The 22,160-nt window shown below is 36.7% G+C and overlaps 1 protein-coding gene across 1 annotated transcript in view; it reads right to left on the reverse strand.

Annotated features, from left to right (window-relative positions):
- Window positions 1-22,160, reverse strand: part of SCAMP1 (secretory carrier membrane protein 1) — an 84,652-nt gene that overhangs the window by 57,081 nt on the left and 5,411 nt on the right. The window contains exon 2 of the mRNA XM_046667308.1: window positions 2,492-2,569. Within this exon, the coding sequence (XP_046523264.1) occupies window positions 2,492-2,569 (78 nt within the window). The remainder of the gene's footprint in view (window positions 1-2,491; window positions 2,570-22,160) is intronic.

Genomic DNA, 22,160 nt, shown 5'->3' on the forward strand with positions numbered 1-22,160 from the left:
TAAATTATTCAAACATTTAATTGTTGCCTTCCTTAAATATCTTAGTTTCCTCCAAACAGAAAACAAAATATTAAAGAAAACCTAATTTTACAAAAAAGGAACAAGACATGAACTTTCTAAATCTTGGCAAGGTTATACACTCGTTCTGCTGAAGGATCTTCCTTTTGACCTCAAGTAGCTCACCACACCCTTATGCAACAATCCAGAAGTTTCATTTTCACGAATATTTTTCTAAGACAAGCATGAATACCACCAATAAACTAAAATAGTATTTGGGCTGAGTTCTAACATCTCGTTTAAGTCAATTATCCAAGTACATCTAGTCTGTTTTGGAAAATAGTCACAGCCAAAAAAAAGGGACAAATTTCTGAAACTATAGGAAACAAAGGAACTTTTAATTTATTATTTCAACTGTGTTTTCCATCATGTAAAAAGTTCAGTGGAAATGCGTAAGGCCTCTTATAATAATTTTCCTGATTCTGACACTATCACTGCTCACCAAATCTGAGAGAAGTGTTTCATTGTAAACTGGCTTGTCATTATTGCCTAGCTACATACCTAAGATGAGTCTCTTTCGGAATATCTATCTTAGTAAAGTCTCAACGCTTAGGACCATGATTTACATTTTTCCATTTTATTTTTCCTGGATAGATCTTCTTTGTATAATTTTTTTAAATCCCAATTACATGAGATTATTTTTCACAGACCGGGACTATATCTTCTATTTCTCAGGCATATCTCTCTAAAGATAGCCCTAGCAAAATGGAAAAGGCAAAAGCTTACAGAAAACAGACGAGTTAGCAAATTAGTTCTACCTCCTACTAGCTGGATGACCTGTGTCTCACATTTTTTATCAGTAAAATGGAAATTAAAAAATATCACTTTGAATGTTTTAAGACTTCAGTACGATAACATAGGTAAAGCACACAGAACAAAGTGGACAACTCGATGAAGATTACTACTCCTGTTAAGAATAATCTAAAGTCGCTCCTATAAAAAGGTAAAAATATCTTTCAAAAAACTGCATGAAAATCTTTTATTTTTTACCACCAAACTTTAAAAAGTTTTGTTCCCATGTCCGCCCCCTCAGAAATCATGTTAGAAGAACTACATATAGTGAAATAAAATACATCAGCTCTTCTTTTTCTGGCTTTCAACTACTACTAAAATGCAGTCTCATACATTCATAGCACTAATTTACTATAACAGTGAACCATATGAAACTGCCATTTTTACATGACAAACCGGTCAGTGTATCGGCCATCTCACATGGTTCAATCTGAACTTTACTTGCTCAACGAACACTCTAGTGATCTCAGTCTGGGTTGCGGTTGCTACACATAAGCAAAGGCTGTTAAATGAAGGCTTTGAAATAACAAAGTGAAATTTAAAAGTTCATTCTTATATTAATGCTTTTACTTTATACAAAGCTCTTCCTAAAACTAAAAGGTTAATATAATACATCTTGAAGAAATTTCCAAGTGAAAATCTAGATAATCTTCTTGAATTATTTTCTAGACTATGAAAAACAAACATCTGGAAGAGGTGATCAAGTACGGATCATTAAACTGATATGTAAATTCAAGTATACATACAGCTGAGGAACTTCAATATCTTTAAAAGGATGACGGACATTTCAAGAGCCAACAATGTTTAAAATTAGGGCCCTCATGAATGTGGTATTTAAGCTAGAGACTCAAATACAGGAGATAAAATTATTTGCCATAGAAATTTTGGGGGAGAATTCTCAACAGACCTACCTCAATAGTTCTCAAAACTGGTTCACAAAAAAATCATCAAAAGGGCTAAAATGAAAAAAAAAAACCAAAAAACACAAAACTGCCCTAAAAGTGAGAGATTAGAGCCCTAATGGATGGTGTCATAAAGCTGCCCACGTGCTTCTAATATGCATCCAGGGCAGCGAACCCCTGTTCCACAAGGATTTTTTTCATACCACTACATTTTATAAATCAAGGCTAAATTCTGAAGGCAAGAATATGTTCCTAGGCCAAGTAAAGTTCCAGAGGTGGTAGTCTACCAGAACAGAAGGCTGGTACTATTCAGAATAACCTAATTCAAATGACAATCATACAAATATTCATGGTACAATTCCATACATAGGTCCCTCATCATAAGAAACCATCACCCCACATTACCATGAAGACAATGTGCATACCAAAAACACTTCCCTCTCCTACTTAAAATACTGTAGTAAGATTTACATATTAGAGGGATTATTAGCAATTTAATTTGTAGAACACAAAAGAAAATTTGCAGTATTTCACTAGGACCATCATGGTAATTTTCAATTACTACTGATATTCCTTCCTGTTTTAAGAAAAAAAATAACCTAAGTTCTAAATAAAACACTACCAGCTTGTTTTACATAAGTTTAACCAATCAATTAAAAAAGAAAACATAATTAAAATAGAATTCCTATTTAATTTCAATTTTAACATTTAAAAGTAGTTCAATTAAACAATAGTCTTACTGTTCTGGAATCTGAGAATGGATTGTATTCATCAAGTCCTGGTGGAACATTTCTTGTCACTTGTGTAACTGATGGGTCCTGGAATAAAATTCGAAGGAGAAAAAAGATCACTTATCCTTTAAGATACAATTTTTATATTTACAAAGCATTTGCTTTATCTGTATTTTTGGTCACCCAGCAAGGCTAACAGAGGAAAATAAGATTATCAGATTTACTCAGTCCCATTCCAATGAAGTTGAAATTTAAACCCACAACCTTTGCACCCTCAAGGAAAAACAAGTGAAAACTGGGTTAGTTTCAAATTAGCTGCTAGTTATTATAGAAAGAATGAAAGTGGACTACCTCTTAACGGCTGCGTGGAACTGACTGGACAAGAGCATTCTCAGCAAATCTTGAGTAAACTCACCATCCTTTCCTCTGGGCTCCACAAAGAGTTCATGTTCCCCTTTTTTATATCTTCAATCGGTTTTGCCTACTACAGATTTAAGTACCACACTACAAATCAATGTCGCGTACAGGCAACATCTAGAGCCTTCAAGATTAAGTACCTCTTACTTGTTTTATTCTACTCCAATATTTCCACTTGACTGTAGTTTCTTTTTCCACATGATACTGGACTGTCTCCCCTTTTCCAAGTATATTACCACACTATCCTAGCTTTTCAAATTTTTTAATATTAGGCTTTTATATAAATAACTAAACCACAATATCCTAGATATTTATCCTATTTCTCTTGATTGTGAATGTAAAATACAAACATTATGAACATCTCAACAAAATCAACTACATAATCAACATGGAAAGTATTTGCAAACTGTAATGTGGCCTCGCTGGCTTTCTTATCCCTAGTTTCAAACTATGGTGTGCATCAGAATCAAATAAAAGGCAGAGTGCTGCAGCCCACCCCAGAGTTCCCGATGCGGCAGGGAGGAGCGGGCAGTGCTGAGACTCTAACAAGTACCCAGGAGATGCCGCTGCTGGTCTGGTCTAGGGACCACTGCTCTCTGGTCTATACTGTACCTTCTCCAACCCATCCGCCTCAACACAGTCATCAAAGTCACCTCTCAAAAATGAAAAGCTCATCTTGTCAAACTCCCCTCCCTGTCCCTCATCCATTTCAGATTGTGCAGAAGCTCTCCACTAACTATGAAGTCCAAATTCTTCAAAATGAGATACAAGGCTTCTGACCACCTAGCCTATCCCCTACCTTTGAAACAGCCTCGACAACTCTCTCATAACCACCTCACCTTGCCAGATCCTTCTCCCTTAAGCAAATGAAACAAGCTACTGCAGAAGGAGCCTCAAACTTGGCAAAAAGTGGTAAGGATAAATTAAAAGAACTGCACAGACAAAAAATAAAGGCTTTAGACTTGCTCAACAAAATGGGAGGGATTTCATTCACTCTACTTCCCAGGATTCCCCTCCCAAGTTTACTCAAAAATATGAGGAGCAGGAAGATTATCAAGAGGGGATGAGTGCCTCAGGAGAAATTTAAAAAAATAGAAATAAATGTTTTAATCAAATTTCTCTAGTTGGTGCATTGCTGTGGTTAAGTTAATTTAGAAGCGGGTTTAGGGTCAACAAGTGGAGACTTAGCAAATCCAGAAGGTTCAGCTGCAGTCTCAATGCCCGCCCCACCACCACTCACAAAACCAGGGGACCTGGGAGTCCTCAGACATCATATTCTTCCTTGGCATTGCTTCCTCTAGTGGGAATATTCTTGCAGGCAGGGTCAGTCTAGCAATCTCCTCCTCTTCCCTAAAGACTCAATCCAAAGACTACCTCATATGCTAACCAGTGATCTTCCTGATACCTTCCTGCCAGCCAAGTCACTCCATCCAGGCTCAGTGCTCCCACAGAGTTTAGTATGTATCTCTTCTAGCATTTATTTCACTGAATTCATGCAAGTCTTTATTCCCAAATTAGATGGTGACTTCTTTCAATACAAGAAATAGGTAAATAAGTCTTTTTTACTAAATCATACATGCCTGGCAATACTCTGTTTCTTGACTGATTACTACCACCCCTAGGGGGAAAAAATCCAAAGAGTAACTCTTCAAGACAGTAGCAGCAGTAATAACAAAGAAATACCTCCAGAAAAAAAATGAGCATAAATATGAAGATAGTTCAAAATGTTTAAAAATGTTTGACCTCATTAGAGAAACACTAATTAAAACTACACAGATGTAATCATTTCTCACCTATCAGATTAGCAAAAACCCAAAAGTCTGACATACCCTATTGACAAAGCTGTAAGAAAACAAGGATTCTCATACATTACTAACAGGAACAGAAACTGTTACAACCCTATACAGGGAAAGTTGGCAATAGCTGGCAAAATTACATCTGCATTTATACTCTGCCCACAATCTCACTTCTAGGAATTTATTTTGAAGATATACTGGCAAAGTACTATTTGTAATAGCAAAAGGCTAGAAGCAAACTAAATGTCTGTCAATAGAAGATGGTTGAATAAACTATGGTACATCTCCATGATAAAGTGCTATGCAGCTGAATATTAGCAGTTGTAAAATGGTATAAGGAGATCTATACACTGCCATGGAGTGAAAAAATAAGGTGCAGAATAGTGTAAATGAGATGTTGCCTTTTATCCACAAAGGAAGATAAAAATGTATGTGTTTATTTTTAAACAGGAAAAATAAACCAAAAACTAATAAAAATGATTACCTACAGGGAGAGAAAGCAAACAATGAAAAGTGAGCATAGGGTGCCGGCCTGGTGGTGCAGCGGTTAAGTTCACACTTCTGCTTTGGCAGCCCGGGGTTCACCAGTTCGGATCCCGGGTGCAGACATGGCATCACTTGGCACACCATGCTGTGGTAGGCGTCCCATGTATAAAGTGGAGGAGGATGGGCATGGATGTTAGCTCAGGGCTAATCTTCCTCAAAAAAAAGAAAAGCGAGCATAGGCTTGGAAGCTAGACTTCTCTGAATGTACTGTTTTCTACTTTTTCCTTTAGAACCTTGAAAATGTTTTTTATAATTATATAAGAAAACTAATTCAAAAAGAAAAAAGGAGGGGGGCAAAATGTAGGATCAGAAAGACAGATCCAGTTTAGTCAACATTCATGCCATTGATGTCATTCTCTCAATGCTAGAGAAGTTCAATGAGCCCAGTAAGTCCCAACTCTCATTTTATAAATATGCATATCCAATTATCAAGGGTCCTAAAGTTTATATTAGATATTTTTCAAAAATCCTAAGGTATAACTTAGTTCCAAAGAGACCTAGAATGAAATTATCCTTTCAAATTTCTACTTTTGACTACAATAACCAAAATACACTTGTTGCCTTCTAGCTTCTAGAAAAGTTTAATCCAGGCTGAAAGCTAACTGGCAGTTTGACACAATCATTGTCTCAATTGAAATGAGTTCATTTCTAGCTGGTCCGGAATTTCTCCTACTATAGTATTAAGTGACAAAGCAGTAGAGTATGTACAGGATACGCCAACAATGATTTAGGAAGATAAAGAACTGATATCTCTGAATTACCACATAATTAACATTTCAAATTAGTTTTAATAAATGTAAATAGTGTTGAGGAAGCTTTAATCTCTAAACTGGAAGAAAACAACCAAGCTGAAGATTTAAGTAATAATGAATGATCTTTTAATGCCTATTAAGTATCCAGCACTTATTTATATTATTTCCAGCCCTTGCTATGATCCTCCCTGGTATACAGTATTATTCTATTTTTCAGAGAAAGAAGCTATAGCCTTGAAAATGTCAAGAAACTTCCTCAAGATCAATATGTCGGAGACAAAATATGAAGCCAGGACTTTCCAATGCTTCTTTTCATCAGATATACTAAAAATAGAGTTTACTATAATTACAACTTCATCAAGAAAGACATTGGTTGAGCTGATTGTTTAACAATGATTCCAAAACTTTGGCAGGAAAATATTGTGCTTCCTCTTCAACACAATAAAAATGAAACTGTTTCACCTGTTAACTTGGTTGTTTCTATGGCGGTGGTTCTCAAACTTAGCACACATTGGAATCACCTGGAGAGCATGTCAAACCCAGATTGCCGAGCCCCACTCTAAATGTACCCTGATATCTGGGATGGTGCCTGAGAATTTGCATTTCTAACGAGAAAAACATTGAGATAGTCTTATTTTATTGACTTAGAGGACTATAGCAGGCTTCTTTATTTTGTTAACTTTCAAGAAGCAAGTAAAGACATTCTTCAGAGTTTAAATATCCTGCTTGCATCTAACTGCACAAACATTAAAGTTATCTTTATGTCATTTCATTAAGCTAAGGCTACCATGCCAACCTTTAGTAAGCCACTTGACTGCATCGTCTTATTTCATTAAAAACTAAGATGCATTATAAAAATAAATGTTTTTACAAAGAAAAAAATAAGTAAAAATTTTACACCTAGCATAATTAGCTTTTTTATAATCTTTAATCCAAGTTTCTTTGCCAAACCCTCCAGGGTAGTGCACGCCTTCATTGTATTTCAACTGATTTCCTCCAACACGCATTAAACTGGACATTTCTCAATCAGCTGCCATATATACCCTCACAGGAAGATTCCAACCTGGCAGAAACTACTCTGACCTTCAGCTAGATGTGAGGAGATTAATTCAGTAAACAATTCTTGTGGCTAATTAACCTCAGTCTCCCGCTTACTCTCTTCTCCGTTTATAAACCATCCTCGAGCTAAACAGTAGACTAATAACAGAAAAGCCTACACGTATGATTGTGTTTAATCATATATTATGTATCCACTTACTATATCTGCCAACACTTAATAAGATGAGTTTCAAGATTAACACTCAAAACCCTGAGTGTCTTAGGTACTTGTTCTGTAGTAGAAAGAGTACTATTCTAGGAATTACGAACTCTGGATTCCTGGCAATTACTAGCCTCTGTGACCTTAGGCATGTCACCTAAACTCTCAATTTTCTCACCTGTAAAAAAAAAAAAAAGGAGAAATGTGATAGATGATCAGCCCGCTCCGCTGCAGCTCTGAAATGTTATGCTATAGACTGTAAGTCTTCATTGGTTGAAAAGCTGACTGCCTGCATCCAAACCACAGGTCCACTAATGAAAAGCTGGAAACTTTGAACAAGGCACTTCATATTTCTTTTTTTTTTTTTTTAGTGAGTAATTTTTTTTTTTTTTATTAATGTTATGATGGATTACAAGCTTGTGAAATTTCAGTTGTACATTTTTGTTAGTCATGTTGTGGGTACACCACTTCCCCCTCCGTACCCTCCCCCCACCCCCCCTTTTCCCTGGTAACCACCGATCAGATCTCCTTCTCAATATACTAATTTCCACCTATGAGTGGAGTCATATAGAGTTCGTCTTTCTCTGACTGACTTATTTCGCTTAACATAATGCCCTCGAGGTCCATCCACATTGTTGTGAATGGGCCAATTTCGTCTTTTTTTATGGCTGAGTAGTATTCCATTGTGTATATATACCACATCTTCTTTATCCAATCATCAGTTTCTGGGCATGTAGGCTGGTTCCACGTCTTGGCTATTGTAAATAATGCTGTGATGAACATAGGGGTGCAACGGACTCTTGAGATTTCTGATATCAGGTTCTTAGGATAGATACCCAGTAATGGGATGGCTGGGTCATAGGGTATTTCTATTTTTAACTTTTTGAGAAATCTCCATACTGTTTTCCATAGTGGCTGTACCAATTTGCATTCCCACCAACAGTGTATGAGGGTTCCTCTTTCTCCACAACCTCTCCAACATTTGTCGTTCTTGGTTTTGGATGTTTTTGCCAATCTAACGGGGGTAAGGTGATATCTTAGTGTAGTTTTGATTTGCATTTCCCTGATGATTAGCGATGATGAACATCTTTTCATGTGTCTATTGGCCATATTCATATCTTCTTTTGAGAAATGTCTGTTCATGTCCTCTGCCCATTTTTTGATCGGGTTGTTTGTTTTTTTGTTGTTAAGCAGTGTGAGTTCTTTGTATATTATGGAGATTAACCCTTTGTCGGATAAGTGGCTTGTAAATATTTTTTCCCAATTAGAAGGCACTTCATATTTCAATGTGACTCAGTTTCTTCATCAGTAAAATGTATCACATAGCTCATGAACTACTACATGTAAAATGCTTAATACAGTTCTTGCACATGGAAAATACTCAATAAGTGATAGCTGAGACTGCTATCATCATTACCAACAACAAGCTAAGGATGAAACAAAAAGCTCTCCATCTTATGATTAACTGAGATATTAAATATAACACATCTCACATAATGAATAGGCCAAAAAATACCCACAGCCACTTTCTGAGGAAAACAACCAGAAGCAGTTCTTTGCCCAACCTTTGTGTCATATGACCCTATAACCTCAGCTACATGTGAAAGGATGAGGAATTGACACCTGTGCCAAAGGCAGCCATTTTTAGAAGATATGAGGAAGCCTGGCAGACCCCAACAGAACTGACTCTATATTGGATAATGGGTAATCAGTCCAATTAGATCCTGTTTCTTGAGGCACCTGAATATGAGACATGAAGACTGGTAATTAGTAGCATCAAAGAAGCTGACACTAGTCATGGTAGAAAGACAAATGGAAGCGAAGTCAAGAGAAGGTGACCAGAAAAGAGAGCAGTAGGTACAGGATCTGAGGGGAAGAGAAATTACTAGAGTTGCCAATGAGTCACCAAGCAAAAAGAGGGCCCACACAGCTCCTGCTATTCTAGCTGGTGAGGAATGACTTGAGGTTAGAAGAGTTCTCACAATGTCCTGCAGGTCCTCTGAAGGGCCTCAGGGTGAAGAAAAGAGGAGAAAGTGTGAGAGGAGAAGAGGGAAAAGAGGGTGGCAGAGATCAACCCCTAACCTTCACTTGAATCAGTGCAGCTTAATTTTTATCTGTTTTATAAATATTGATTTCACATGAAAATGGCTTCCAGTGCTTGGCAAGAGGGAGGCAGAGGACAGGGGAGTGTGGATTGAGGAAACACCCTGTTAGCTCCCGGAGACCTTTCAATCCAATTGCAGAGATGGACTGTGTTGGACTTACTTCTCCCCTCCAAGAATCCCTGCAATAAACCTCCATCACTTGAAGTAACCTGAGCACATCTCCATGCCTTAAAACCAGAACAGGTGGAATCAGTATTCTTTGCCTTTTTGTATTCCACTAAAACTCCTTGTAAAAACAGTTTACTGCCACTAATTGTATTTAAATAAAATCTGCTGTGAAAGCTTTTAGTAAGTATAAACATTTACTGATCCCCTGTATACATACTGCTCCCCAATACACTTACTGATCCAAAACTGCTAAGTCACTGGTTAGTTTAACTCTAGTTTCACCTTCTTCTTTCTCTTCCTCTTCCAACTTAAAAAATAAGAGGAAGACTAGAAATATGACTCTAGTCTTTAATTTATCCTATTTTTCTTAGTGTTAGATATACTCCATAGTTGAAAAGTTTAAGCCAACTTGACAAAACGTATCTGAAAAAAAAAACTCCCTTCATATCTAAGTTTCCTCTCTTCCCATCTTTTCTCAGGATTATCCTATCAGTTATACTTTTCTCTCATACGTTCAACTGCTTCCTCTCAAAAAGATGCCTCACACCTAACATTTCAAGTCTCAATCATCTTTAAAATGCACACAAAGAAAAACAAAAACATTCCTTCAATCACAAATCACCCTCAAGCTACTATCAAGGCCCCGCTCTCACCCGTCTTTCTGTCCACTTCTCCATCTTGCCCCCTACCTCTCCCCAGATCAAGCTGCCAGCAATTCTCACAAGTAGACTGCAATAGCCTTCTTACTGGTCCCCCTCCCATCCTCAGACCCCTTCCCCAATCTATTCTTCATAATGAACCAGAATGAGCTTCTCAAAATACAAACTTGCTCATGTCACACCTCCAGATTTAATGTGAAGACAACAAATGTATATTGAGTTTGGTTTATGCTCTCAATAATCAAAGAGCAGATTTTAGGCCTTTGAACATTTACAAAAATTTGGGGATGGACAATGAATAACTAGTGAAATCATTAATGGAATAGGGATTGCAAAGATGGGTAAATTCTCACCATCTATATAAGTGAATGCTAAGGAATGAAGACAAACTGTAAACCGGAGATAACTATTGACATTCTTTTATCACATACAGCTTACAGTGCAAAAGCCATCTACTGTTTTAATAATACATTTTACCCATCTAGACCTATCCTATATATAATACAGTGGCCACTAGCCACATGTAGCTCTTGAAATGCAACTAGTCCAAATTGAAATGTGCTGAAAGTCTAAAACATACTATGTTTATGATTTCAAAGATTCAGCACAAAGCAGTGTAAAATATCATTAATAATTTTTATGTTGATTATGTGTTTAAAAGGTATTTTACATATATAGAGTTAAATAAAATATATTATTAAAATTAATTTCGCCTCTTTTTTTTCATGTGGCTACCAGAAACTTTAAATTACATATGTGGCACGACTTATATTTCCATTGGACAGTACAGACCTAGGCATTACAACTTATTCAAGACTGGCTTACAATATAATTTCACTTTCATCCATTTGGGCAAATTCAACTGTGTTAGCAAAAACAAAAACAAACTCAAGACAAAGCTAAATTTCCTCTAAGTTTTTCAAAATTACAAAAGATGACAGGAGACCTGATCAGAAACCTCCCAATCCAACGTTTTTAATATAACAGAGTAGCAGACTTGCACCACACTTTTTCACTTTCCTCGCACCTTTTCACGTGAGATAGCAGAAGCAATTTGAATATTAAAACAAGATTTAGAAGAAAATGCATATTTACAATTCTAGCAAGGAAGCCTATGGGAAATCAAAGAAGGCTAAAGGAAAGATAGATGCAGGGAGAGAAAGAGAATTCATCTAGTTTAGCACAATTCTCGGCTCTTTAATTGCCTCATGTAATCCTCAGCACAGCCCTGTAGACTCCATATCTTGTCTTTCACTGGTGAGAATACCAGCTCAGAGATGTTTCAGCAACCTGCCCAAAGTCAAGTAGCTAATAAGCGAAGTGGTCAGGATTCAAATTCAAATCTGAATCCAAAGACTAAGTTGTTAGAAGAAAATGTAATAAAGAATACAAATATTCCTCAAAAGAAAAAGACTGAATTAAACATTGCATTGCTCCACAAAACTTAATTAAAATACTCTTCAAGAGCTCTGCTTAATCCAATCAATATTGTACACTAGACTAGGCAACCTGAGTAAACAAGAAAAGTCCCAAGCTAGGGGCTATGAGAGGCCTAACCTTTGGAGTATTAATTTTTTTCTACACTATACTTCTCAGAGCTACTATAATCATAGGAATTTAACAAATAGAATTTCACTTACCTAGAGAATTACTAGAGTTTCTAAATGCCCCTTTAAAAAAAAAAAAGGAAGTAGAAGAAGCCATTAAAAATCTCAGCAAAACTCTAAAAGAAGATGTATTTAGCAAAATTTTTATAACTCATAAGAAGTGCTTAATAATCACTAGGAATTATTCAATAACTCATGATTTTGAAAAACTGATATTTGTTTTCATGCAAGAGTCATGACAGTCTTACTGAAACCTGAAAGAGACTCAAACTAATTTTTATGGACTTGAATCAGCCCTTAGTAAACTGGAAACAACTAAAGCAATCTCACCCAGATTTATAAGTGCAACTTAAAATTCAACAAACCACACCTTAAGTTGCACTATTTTTCCATGTTAACACTAGCATTAAATGCCAAAAAATAATCATCATCATTTCATTATCTAGTACACTCTACATTCTAAAGGAAGAATTCTTTGGGAACAAAACTTCATTTCTGAACATAACATAATTTGGTTAAAATTTCCTCCAGATAACTAATGGTCTATGTAAGGGACTTTAATATAGAAAGCAATAAATTCTAGTACTTAGCCCACAGTCAAAATGAAATTAAGAGGTCTGGTCCTTTCTTTGTTCCATTTTATATTGCCAGCAGCACTTTTGGCAGTTACTGTGAGAAATCATCCCACATTATCCTTATTAAAGCCGGTCCATGGAATAGTTTTAGTCCAAGTTCTGTAATTCCTGAGTAAACTCAAAAATACAAACACGTGTCTCTGAATTTCCCCATCTATAAAATGAGGGAGGTGAACTATAACAACACATAAGCCTTCTGCCTCAGACTCTGCATTTAGGGGAACTGAGGCAACATACCAGCCAATTCCTCTTTTTCCTTCAAGACAGCTCAGGCATCACCTTCTCAGGAAATTTTTCTCCTGCAAACTGAAAGACGTGCTATTATCCCAAAAGTCCCGTGCACCCCAATGTTTATTGCAGCACTGTTTACAATAGCCAAGACGTGGAAGCAACCTAAGTGCCCATCAACAGACTAATGGATAAAGAAGATGTGGTACATATATACAATGGAATACTACTCAGCTGCAAAACAGAACAAAATCATTCCATTTGCAATAACATGGATGGACCTTGAGAGAATTATGTTAAGTGAAATAAGCCAGCGAGAGAAAGATAATCTGTATATGACTCCACTCATATGAGGAATTTAAAATTATGGACCAAGAATAGCTTACTGGATACCAGGGGAAAGGTAGGGTGGGGGGGTGGGCACAAAGGGTGAAGTGGTGCACCTACAACATGACTGACAAACATTAATGTACAAGTGAAATTTCACAAGATTGTAACCTATCAATAACTCAATAAAAAAAAGACAAAAAAAAAATCTGAAAAGGTCAACGTGATCCAAAGTAGCTTAATTGTGTGCTAGAACACAGCCCAACACTCATATCCCCCAGTTTTCATGTCTACATTGTTAAAGAATAAAATAAAACAATGTTCAAAACATCATGCATCCAATAAAAAATTCCCAGGTATGCAGAGGAACAGCAAAATATGACTCTAAGCAGAAGAAAAATCAGTCAACAGAAACAGACCGAGGAATGGCAGAAAGTATGGAATTAGCAGACAAGGACTTAAAGGCAAATTTTATGAATTTTATAAATGTGCTCAGTATGTAGAGAAGACATGTACATAATGTGTAGAGAAATGGAAGACATAAAAAAGATATGAATGGAACTTCTGATTATGAGAAATACAATGTCTGAAATGAGAAACTCCAAAGAATGAAAGTCAAAGTCTTCACTGACACATGAGGCCTACTTTCCCACTCTTGCCTGAGGCCTCAGGGCCTTTGCACCAACTAGCTGCTCTCTCTGCCTGAAGTACATCCCCCAGATTCTGCTTGATTGCTCCCTCACTTCCTCAGGTCTGTGCTCAAATGTCCCCTTCTCAGTGAGGCCCTCCCCATTTAAACCTGTATTCTCCTCTCTACTCCTCAGCCTCCTTTGCTGCTTTATTTTTCTCTATAGAATTTTTCACCATCTAACTTGTTCTATACTTACATATGTATTTTGGTTCTTTGTCAGTTTCCCACACAACACTGTAATCTTCACGCGGGCAGAGATTTCTTCCCCTGTGTTCACTGCTATGTCCCTAACATCTACAGCAATTCCTGGCACATAGCAAGTGCTCAAAGAATATTTGTTGAATGAATATTTTAGAAAAAGAAAAAAAGAAAAAAAAAAAAGAAAAAAAGAAAGACATGCTATTCTTGTTTCTTGAGCATCAAAGTATTTATCATGCATTGTGTCTCCCAACCAAAGTGTGGATTCTTCAACATCAGGGACTCCTTCACCTTTGTATCCCTAGTGATTATTTCAGTGTCTGATCCACTTTTGGAGCTCCATGGATGTTTGACTAAAATAACCTACTCTTGTTCCACCTTCAATTTACTGAAGACAATTGAGTTTGAAACTTTAATCTCTAATGCCCTCACAGCAATTACACAACTATTTTAAGTAACCATAAAGACCTTATTAAACTGGCAAACTCTCCAGTTTAAACAATGGCTGATAAAGACTGAGAAGATGCTTTGCTTATTTTTCAAATTATGCCACTGGATCCAGTCAAAGTCACATTAATCACCTAACCAAAGCAATAGAAATTAGTCCACAGGCAAAATAATTAGATGGTCCATTGGCAAGTGCTATGAGAGACCACTAAAGTAAAGGGATCCTGCTATTCCAAATTGCACGTTCTATTATGTAGCACCATATATGAGCGATATGAACTAGAGCCAGTCAAAAAAAGACAATATGTCTAAAGATAGAGCCGTGGAAAAAAATCAAACCAATGACTTCTTAAAGCAATCACTAGGGCAAAAAAACTGAACATTTAGATAATATCAAAATGAGTTACATCTTTAATAAAAAGACACTTTAAAAAATAAAGCAACTTTAAATAGACAACCAGTACCTTTGACCATACACAAAAATTAACTCAAAATGAATCAAAGCCCTAAATGTATGCACTAAAACTGTAAAACTCTTAGAAGAAAACACAAGGGTAAATCTCGGATTAGGCAATGGCTTCTTGGGTATGACACTAAAAGCACAAGCAACAAAAGAAAAAAGAGGTAACTGGACTTCATCAAAATTAAAAATTTCCTGTTGTAAAGTACACCATCAAGAAAGTAAAAAGAATGCGCAGAATTGGAGAAAATTTTTGCAAATCATGTATCTGATAAGTGACTTGTATCTAGAATATATAAAGAACCCTAACTCAATAATAAAAAGACAACACAATCAAAAAACAGGCAAAAGATCTGCATAGACATTTCTCTAAAGAAAATATACAAACAGCCAATAAGCACATAAAAAGATGCTCAACATCTTTAGCCATAAGGGAAATGCAAATCAAAACCATAATGAGACACCACTTCACACCTACCATAATGGGTATAATCAAAAAGACAAGTGTTGGCAGGATGTAAAAAAAATTAGAATCTGCTGGTGGGAATGTAAAATGCTACAGCCATTTTGGAAAACAGTTTGGCAGTTACCATAAGACCCAGCAATTCCACTCCCAGGTACACATCCATGAGAATGAAGGCATATGTCCATACAAAAACTTATATACAAATATTCATAGCAGCATTATTCCTAAGAGACGAAAAGTGGAAACAACCAAAATTCCTAGCAACTGGTGAATGGACAAATAAAAAGCAGGATATCCATGCACTGGAGTATTATTTGGCAATAAAAAGAAACGAAGTCTTCATACATGTTACAATATGGATGAACCTTAAATACATTATGCTACGTGAAAGATGCCTGTCATACAAGACTACATATTATATGATTCCATCTATATAAAATGTCCAGAAAGCATATTAGTTGCTGCCTAGGGTTGGAGGAGTTGGGGGGAAGGAGGGAAGGACTGCTGAAGGATACGGGGTTTCTTTTTGAGGTGTTGAAAATGTTCTCAAATTGGTAGTAGTGATGATTGCACAACTGTGGATATACTAAAAACCACTAACTCGCACTGTTTAAATAGGTGAACTGTATAGTATACGAATTATATCTCAAAGTTGTTTAAATACAATCAGATGTAATATTTATTGGAAGAAATATTGTCAACTGACTATAAATCCATGTCTTCAAAACCTAAATACAGAATCACTCACTGCCCTCACAAATAGAGAGAAATGCTCATTAGGAAAGAAGTAAGGAGGGATGGTGTAGGGGGACTAGCAATTAGGGACTGCACTGACACCAGACTTTGAATATTTAAAATTGGATACTTTAACATCCAATCACACTAAATCACCAAAATTTCCTGTGAAATTTGAGAAACTGGGTAGCCAACAGAGCTAGGTGCATTGAACATTAATGCACTGAAGTCTACAGACATAAAAAAGAAAAAGGCTGATCACACAGAACAGGAAAATATTTGGTCATATGTCTGTTCAACTGACCTGCGAGTTCAATCACCTTTGACCACTAATGAATGAGCCACTGACCTGATATCCTAGTGATGGGAGAACAGCAGGGTCCTCCCACCTAAATATCACTTTTCAGTAAACTATCAAGAGATTTTCATACAAAAAACTTTGTTTTATCATACATAGTGGTTCTCCACCAAGATTAATGGGTTTTATGTCATTCTCCTTTAATATATTAAAGACAGAAATACCAAACAAATACCACTAAATGTGGCAAGCAAAGATCTGTGAACAAATTTTAAAAGGTCTTAGTAGTTTGGTTAGCTTACAGGCAGTCAACTTTTAAAGGTAGTTTTCCATGGGAGAGCAAATGTATAGTTCACAGAACATTTTCTTATGAAACAAATTCTGGCTAAATAAATAACCTACCCTTGTTAACTTGGTGGTTAAGCTCCCCCGGTCAGTACTTAAAATCATAGCACCACCAAATCCAAGCATTCACTACAACAAGAGATCCATGGGGGGGACATGTTCACAGTTCCAAATGTGAGACAGGCAGTCATCTCCTGCTAGCTTCCCATGACGCTGAAAGTAATCATAACTTTATAAACTACCAGACAACTGTAATAAAAAGAACACCAGATGTCCTTTCCAAAAATCACCAACATTAGACAACCAAGTACACAACTGTCCAACAGTTAAACAAAACTTATATCACAAGGTGATTTGTCATAAAAAGAGCTCTCCTTATTACTACCCTCGGTTCAAGTTGTGATATATAATAGCTTCTAAAATCCCTAAGCTTTGTAAGACAACCAGTAATTTGTATGTTTTGCTTTTGTTACTATTTTTGTTAATACCAAAAAGTTTATAAAAATTAGAGTCTGCCTTAGAAAATACAGGCAATTTAAGGATGAAATAAAGGAGAATAAATAATCACATGTTGCAACCAAAGATAATTTTTCACCATTATTTATTTCCTTTATCTGTTTGTTATTTTAAGAGCTTCCCATTTTTGTCTTGATGCAAAAGAAAAACTCCTGGAACTATAAGAAATGTAAAAAAAAACAACAACAACAATAAATACTGGAGGCAGAAAAATTAAGTAATTTGACCAAGGTCGGCTAGGCGGTGGAGAAGCAAATCTCAGCAGCCTGATTCCAGAGCCACTCTCCACCCTACTCCTCTCTGCTAGGAGAAGACAAACCTCTGCCAACATCACCGGCTGCCTCCTCTACACCCCCTAACACCAGGCTGAGAACACAGAAATGACTGTCTGCAATATACAGAGTTCATAGAACATTTTCTTATGAACTCAACTCTAAATGGTGCCTAAGTTCCCCTGAGATTCATATATAAACATTTCCATTAAAAATGTTTTAATCAAATAGAAAAAGCATGTAATACACTTCTTTCAAGCATAGAGAATAAATTAATTTGCATTTTTACAATATTCTGCTTACTCATAAGCAATTCACCAAAATTTATGACTATTTGAGATGCCAAAAATCAGGCACGCTAGGCCATAGATAAAACCACAAGCCTGACTAAATCAACCTGAAACAAGCATCAACAGATCTAGGAAAACTGCTAAATGGTGGTAAAATTACACTGGGATACCAGCCCCTGGCCATGACCAGCCGGTATTTCTGATGCTCTTTTCCTCTCACCTACCACTGTCATTTCTCACTACTTTCTACAAATATTCCGAATCACCATTTAAGGATTCTAACCACCATTAGAGGATTCCCACAGGTAAAACGGCTGCCAACGGCATGTATACCTCTCCACCATTGCTTATGTCTCTTGGAAAAAGCGGAAACTTCCAGTATTTGTTGTGTGTATAACGTTTCTACAATATGCACTGTTTTGACTGTTTGATAAGCAAAAACCTTTAATAGCTGGTTTATTTTTTCTTCTATCATCAACTGAGTTAAAATTATCAGTGTATAACTATCACAAATCCCTTCTTCCTAGTTTGATCTCACCAATACTAAATGATCTCGTCCATACTCAAAATGCACACATTATAATAAGCACTTATTCCCTCACTTTATTAGTTTAAGAGGTTCCAATATTTTTGCTCACATGCAAAAACGTACTTAATGATTCATTTGTATTCTGTAAAATAAATGCAAGTGTTTCTTTTAAGGAAAAGAAAAAGTATCAAGTTGGTAATATTGATAACGTGTTCATAATTGCATTCTAAAAACAAACATAAAACTCAACATTACGTTATTTTTTAAAAAAATGTATTGAAGCAATCAGAGATTTACAAGCCACTGCAACACAAGCTCTGGCAATTTTGAAAACTGGGCAAGCTAATATATATACTCTAGGTATTTGGGAACCATTTGAATAAAATATAAAGAGCTTTTTTAGGTAAAATATTTCATTTCTTTTGCAAAAACATAGATTAAGAAAGAATACAGAGATTTTTTGGTGAGGGTGCCAAGATCATTCAATAGGGAAAGAACAGTCTGTTCAACAAATGGTGTTGGAACAACTGGATATCCACACACCTAAGAATGAAGTTTGACCTTACTTCACACTATATACAAAAACTAACACAAAATGAATCGCAAACCTAAATATAAGAGCCAAAACTGTAAAACTCTTAGAAAAGAACATAGGGGTAAATCTTCATTACCTCAGCCTTGGCAAAGGATTCTTAGATACAGTATCAAAACACAAGCCACAAAATATAAATAATTTGGACTTAATCTAAATTGTGATTCAAAGGACATCAACAAGAAAGTAAAAAGACAATCAACAAAATGAGAGAAAATAATTGTAAATCATATACCTGGATGAAGAACGTGTATCCAGAATATCTAAAAATCTCTTACAACTCAATAATAAAAAAGACAACCTAATTTAAAAATAGGCAAAGGCTCTGAATAGACATTTCTCCAAAGATGATACACAAACGGCCAATAAGCATGTAAAAATATGCTCAACATCATATAGCCATCAGGGGAAGGCAAATCAAAACAATGAGATACTTCACACACACTAGGATGGCTGGAATCAAAAACAGCTAAGAAGCATTCATGAAGATGTAGAGAAAGTGGAACCCTTATACACTGCTGGCAGGAATACAAAATGGTGCAGTCACTTTGGAAAACAGTCTAGCAGTTCCTCAAATGATTCAACATAGTTACCATATGACCCAGTAATTTCACTCTAGGTACATACCCAAGAGAATTTAAAACAGGTGTTCAAACAAAAACTTGTACATTAATGTTTATAGCGGCATTATTCACAATAGTCCAAAGGTGAAAACATTTCAAATGTCCATCAACTGATGGACTGGCATTACTAATTCTTAAAAGCACCCAAAGCCAACGCCAGGGAGAAGGAGATTACTGAGCTGCTCTCCGTGTGTAGTTCTACAAAGACTTCTTGTGGCAGGTCTGGCACAGGGAAGGGGAACAGGAGTTCCAACACTGGTCTACTCTGAGAAGTCAGAAGCTTCAGGACAGTACAGGCTGCCTTAGCAGGAACAAAGGAAACGGAGTGAAAGCGGCAAGGGGACTCGGCACTAAGTCAAATCCAAGCAACTCCACATCATCCTTTATTTCCCACACATGCTGAAAGTTGGGGAACATCTCACAGTGTGGGATTTGCATTACTCTATTTCACCACTGAAAACTAAATACAGGTTTAACATTATCACACAGACTTGTATTCTATCCTTTAGATCTGTATCAGGTCTAAAAACAGGTTTAATTCTACCGTGGTTTTGACAAGAAAATGTTACCTCACATTTATCTTCTGGCAATTCTGGTCGAAAGAAACCGACTCGAGTCACCTCAAATGCTGGGAGAAGGGAGGGTATTTTACAGATACAAGCAGAAAGAAGGATGCCAGGTTTCGCAGAGACTGGAATTCTTCAAGACATGGCACCATCTCTTGTAGTTCAAGAGCAGCTCTACTAAAGGACAGGAATTCTAGAAAATGACCCTCAGGAGCTCCGGTCAGATGATTTCTGACCAGTGCTTCATGATTAAGATAATCTAACTTTCCTCCTGTCTTTCCATGGTTATTCCCACTACAACTACCTGACTTTTTCTCTATGCTTTCAGTTCAAGTTCCTGAGAAAGATAGCGCAGTTAATTATCATCGTTTCTGTTGGATCACAATTTTCAGACCAAGCAATCTGATCTGCTCCTGATCAGCCCACGGACTGGCTTCCCTTAGGCCAAGTACCTTTGGTAAGATCAGTCAGCTGAGGCCAGGATAGCCAGGGTCACACAATCAAGGAGATGATCACCTATATGTAAGCAACCACTTAGCACTGTTCCCCCAGCAGAAGCTGGCGCTCAGAGCATAGCAGGCCCCTAGAACATAAAGCCTTCTCTCTAGCTGAGGTGATCAGACTCAATCCTAATATCCAACAGATTAAAATGAGAAAGAATTTATGCATTCGCAAAATGGTCCATACAGGTACAAAAATCTAACAATTACAGAGTTTCAAAGTAGAAAAACATCTAAGAAGTCTCTACCTTAGCATCTCTGATAGGTCATCCAAATTCTGCTTGAATTTCTTCAAGTGCTGGGGAACTCCATACCAAAAAAGCACTGTCCAGCTACTCTAAGAGATTTTTAAAAATCTTTATGTTAGGACAAAACCTACCTTCATGTAAACTGTGCCAATTAGCCTTAGATTTTTTTTTTCTGAAGAACAAGTTTATTCACTCATCTAAGAATCCTTCAAGTATCTGAATATCTCACATTTTTCTTTAGCCTTCTACAGACCAAACCCACTGAGTAATTTAAACTTAAATTATTCTTCCTAGGACTTGATCCCAGACCCATGACCATCCTGACTTCTTCTTTGGGTACATCCTACTTTATTCAAACCACTTTTTAAATATGCACTTGGAATTACAGACAATACCTGTGGAATAGACAAGAACAGAATATTGTAGATTCATTTTTAGGAACTGGTCACAAATTTCATTAATCCAATATATATTTTTCAGGAACTACATCACACTGGTGATTCATATTGAGAAAATATCCAATAAATTTCCTAGATCTGTATTCAGCACTACTAAATATTAATTGTACTCCAAAAAACTTTTTCTTTAATAATATCAGCAAAACAATAGTTTACTGTCAAAATTTTTCACAATCACCATCATCTCAATTTTGATTACTGTTAAAGCCATGGCACTAAAATAAAACTGTGTTCAAATACTAGTTTTGTCATGGAGCATTTGTGAGAGGTACCCCACCCACACTAGCAGCCTCCCCCTGTACCTGCCTGAGAGCGTTCACTGGCCATAGGAGATGCTCAACCTAGCCAACAGGTTGTCTAAGTATCTTATGAGTTTGGATCCATAACACCCTGACACTCCACCCTAAGTAAAGAAGACTGTCTCAAAAAGAATTACAGATGTGTTTCAAGGGACAGTTTAAACCCTGATAAGATTAACAAGAAACTGTTGAGTTGTACCAGCCCAGACTAAAAGGAAGAGAGACACTTCAAAATAAGAGAGACTTCTGAGCTCCCGACTTTCAGTGGGTAGGAAGCAGACATAATGCTACTCAACTGCCAACAGGAGTCATTTCTCACAGAAAAAGACTTCTCAGAGGGTGGAGCCAAAGGTCGAAGAAAGTAATGGATTAGGGAAAGACTTCCAGGTAGTAGAACTGGGCCGTAATCAAGGAACTCTCATTGCCCCCAAAGTAGGGGACCCTGACAACATGAGCATGGCTGGATTTCAGACTTGCTACAGACCAGCAACCGCTATGTGCCTCCCACTCCTCCCCTATCTGAATGGGAGTGTCTGCTGACGTTATCCTGTACCTGTCTCACCATCTTATCCTGGGTGTATCTTTTCAGTTACACCTGTATCAAGAGAGACACAGCTCCTCCCATCAAGAAGTGGAGCCTGATCCTC

Source organism: Equus quagga, chromosome 7, assembly GCF_021613505.1.
Source record: "Equus quagga isolate Etosha38 chromosome 7, UCLA_HA_Equagga_1.0, whole genome shotgun sequence".
Taxonomy (NCBI): Eukaryota; Metazoa; Chordata; class Mammalia; order Perissodactyla; family Equidae; genus Equus; species Equus quagga.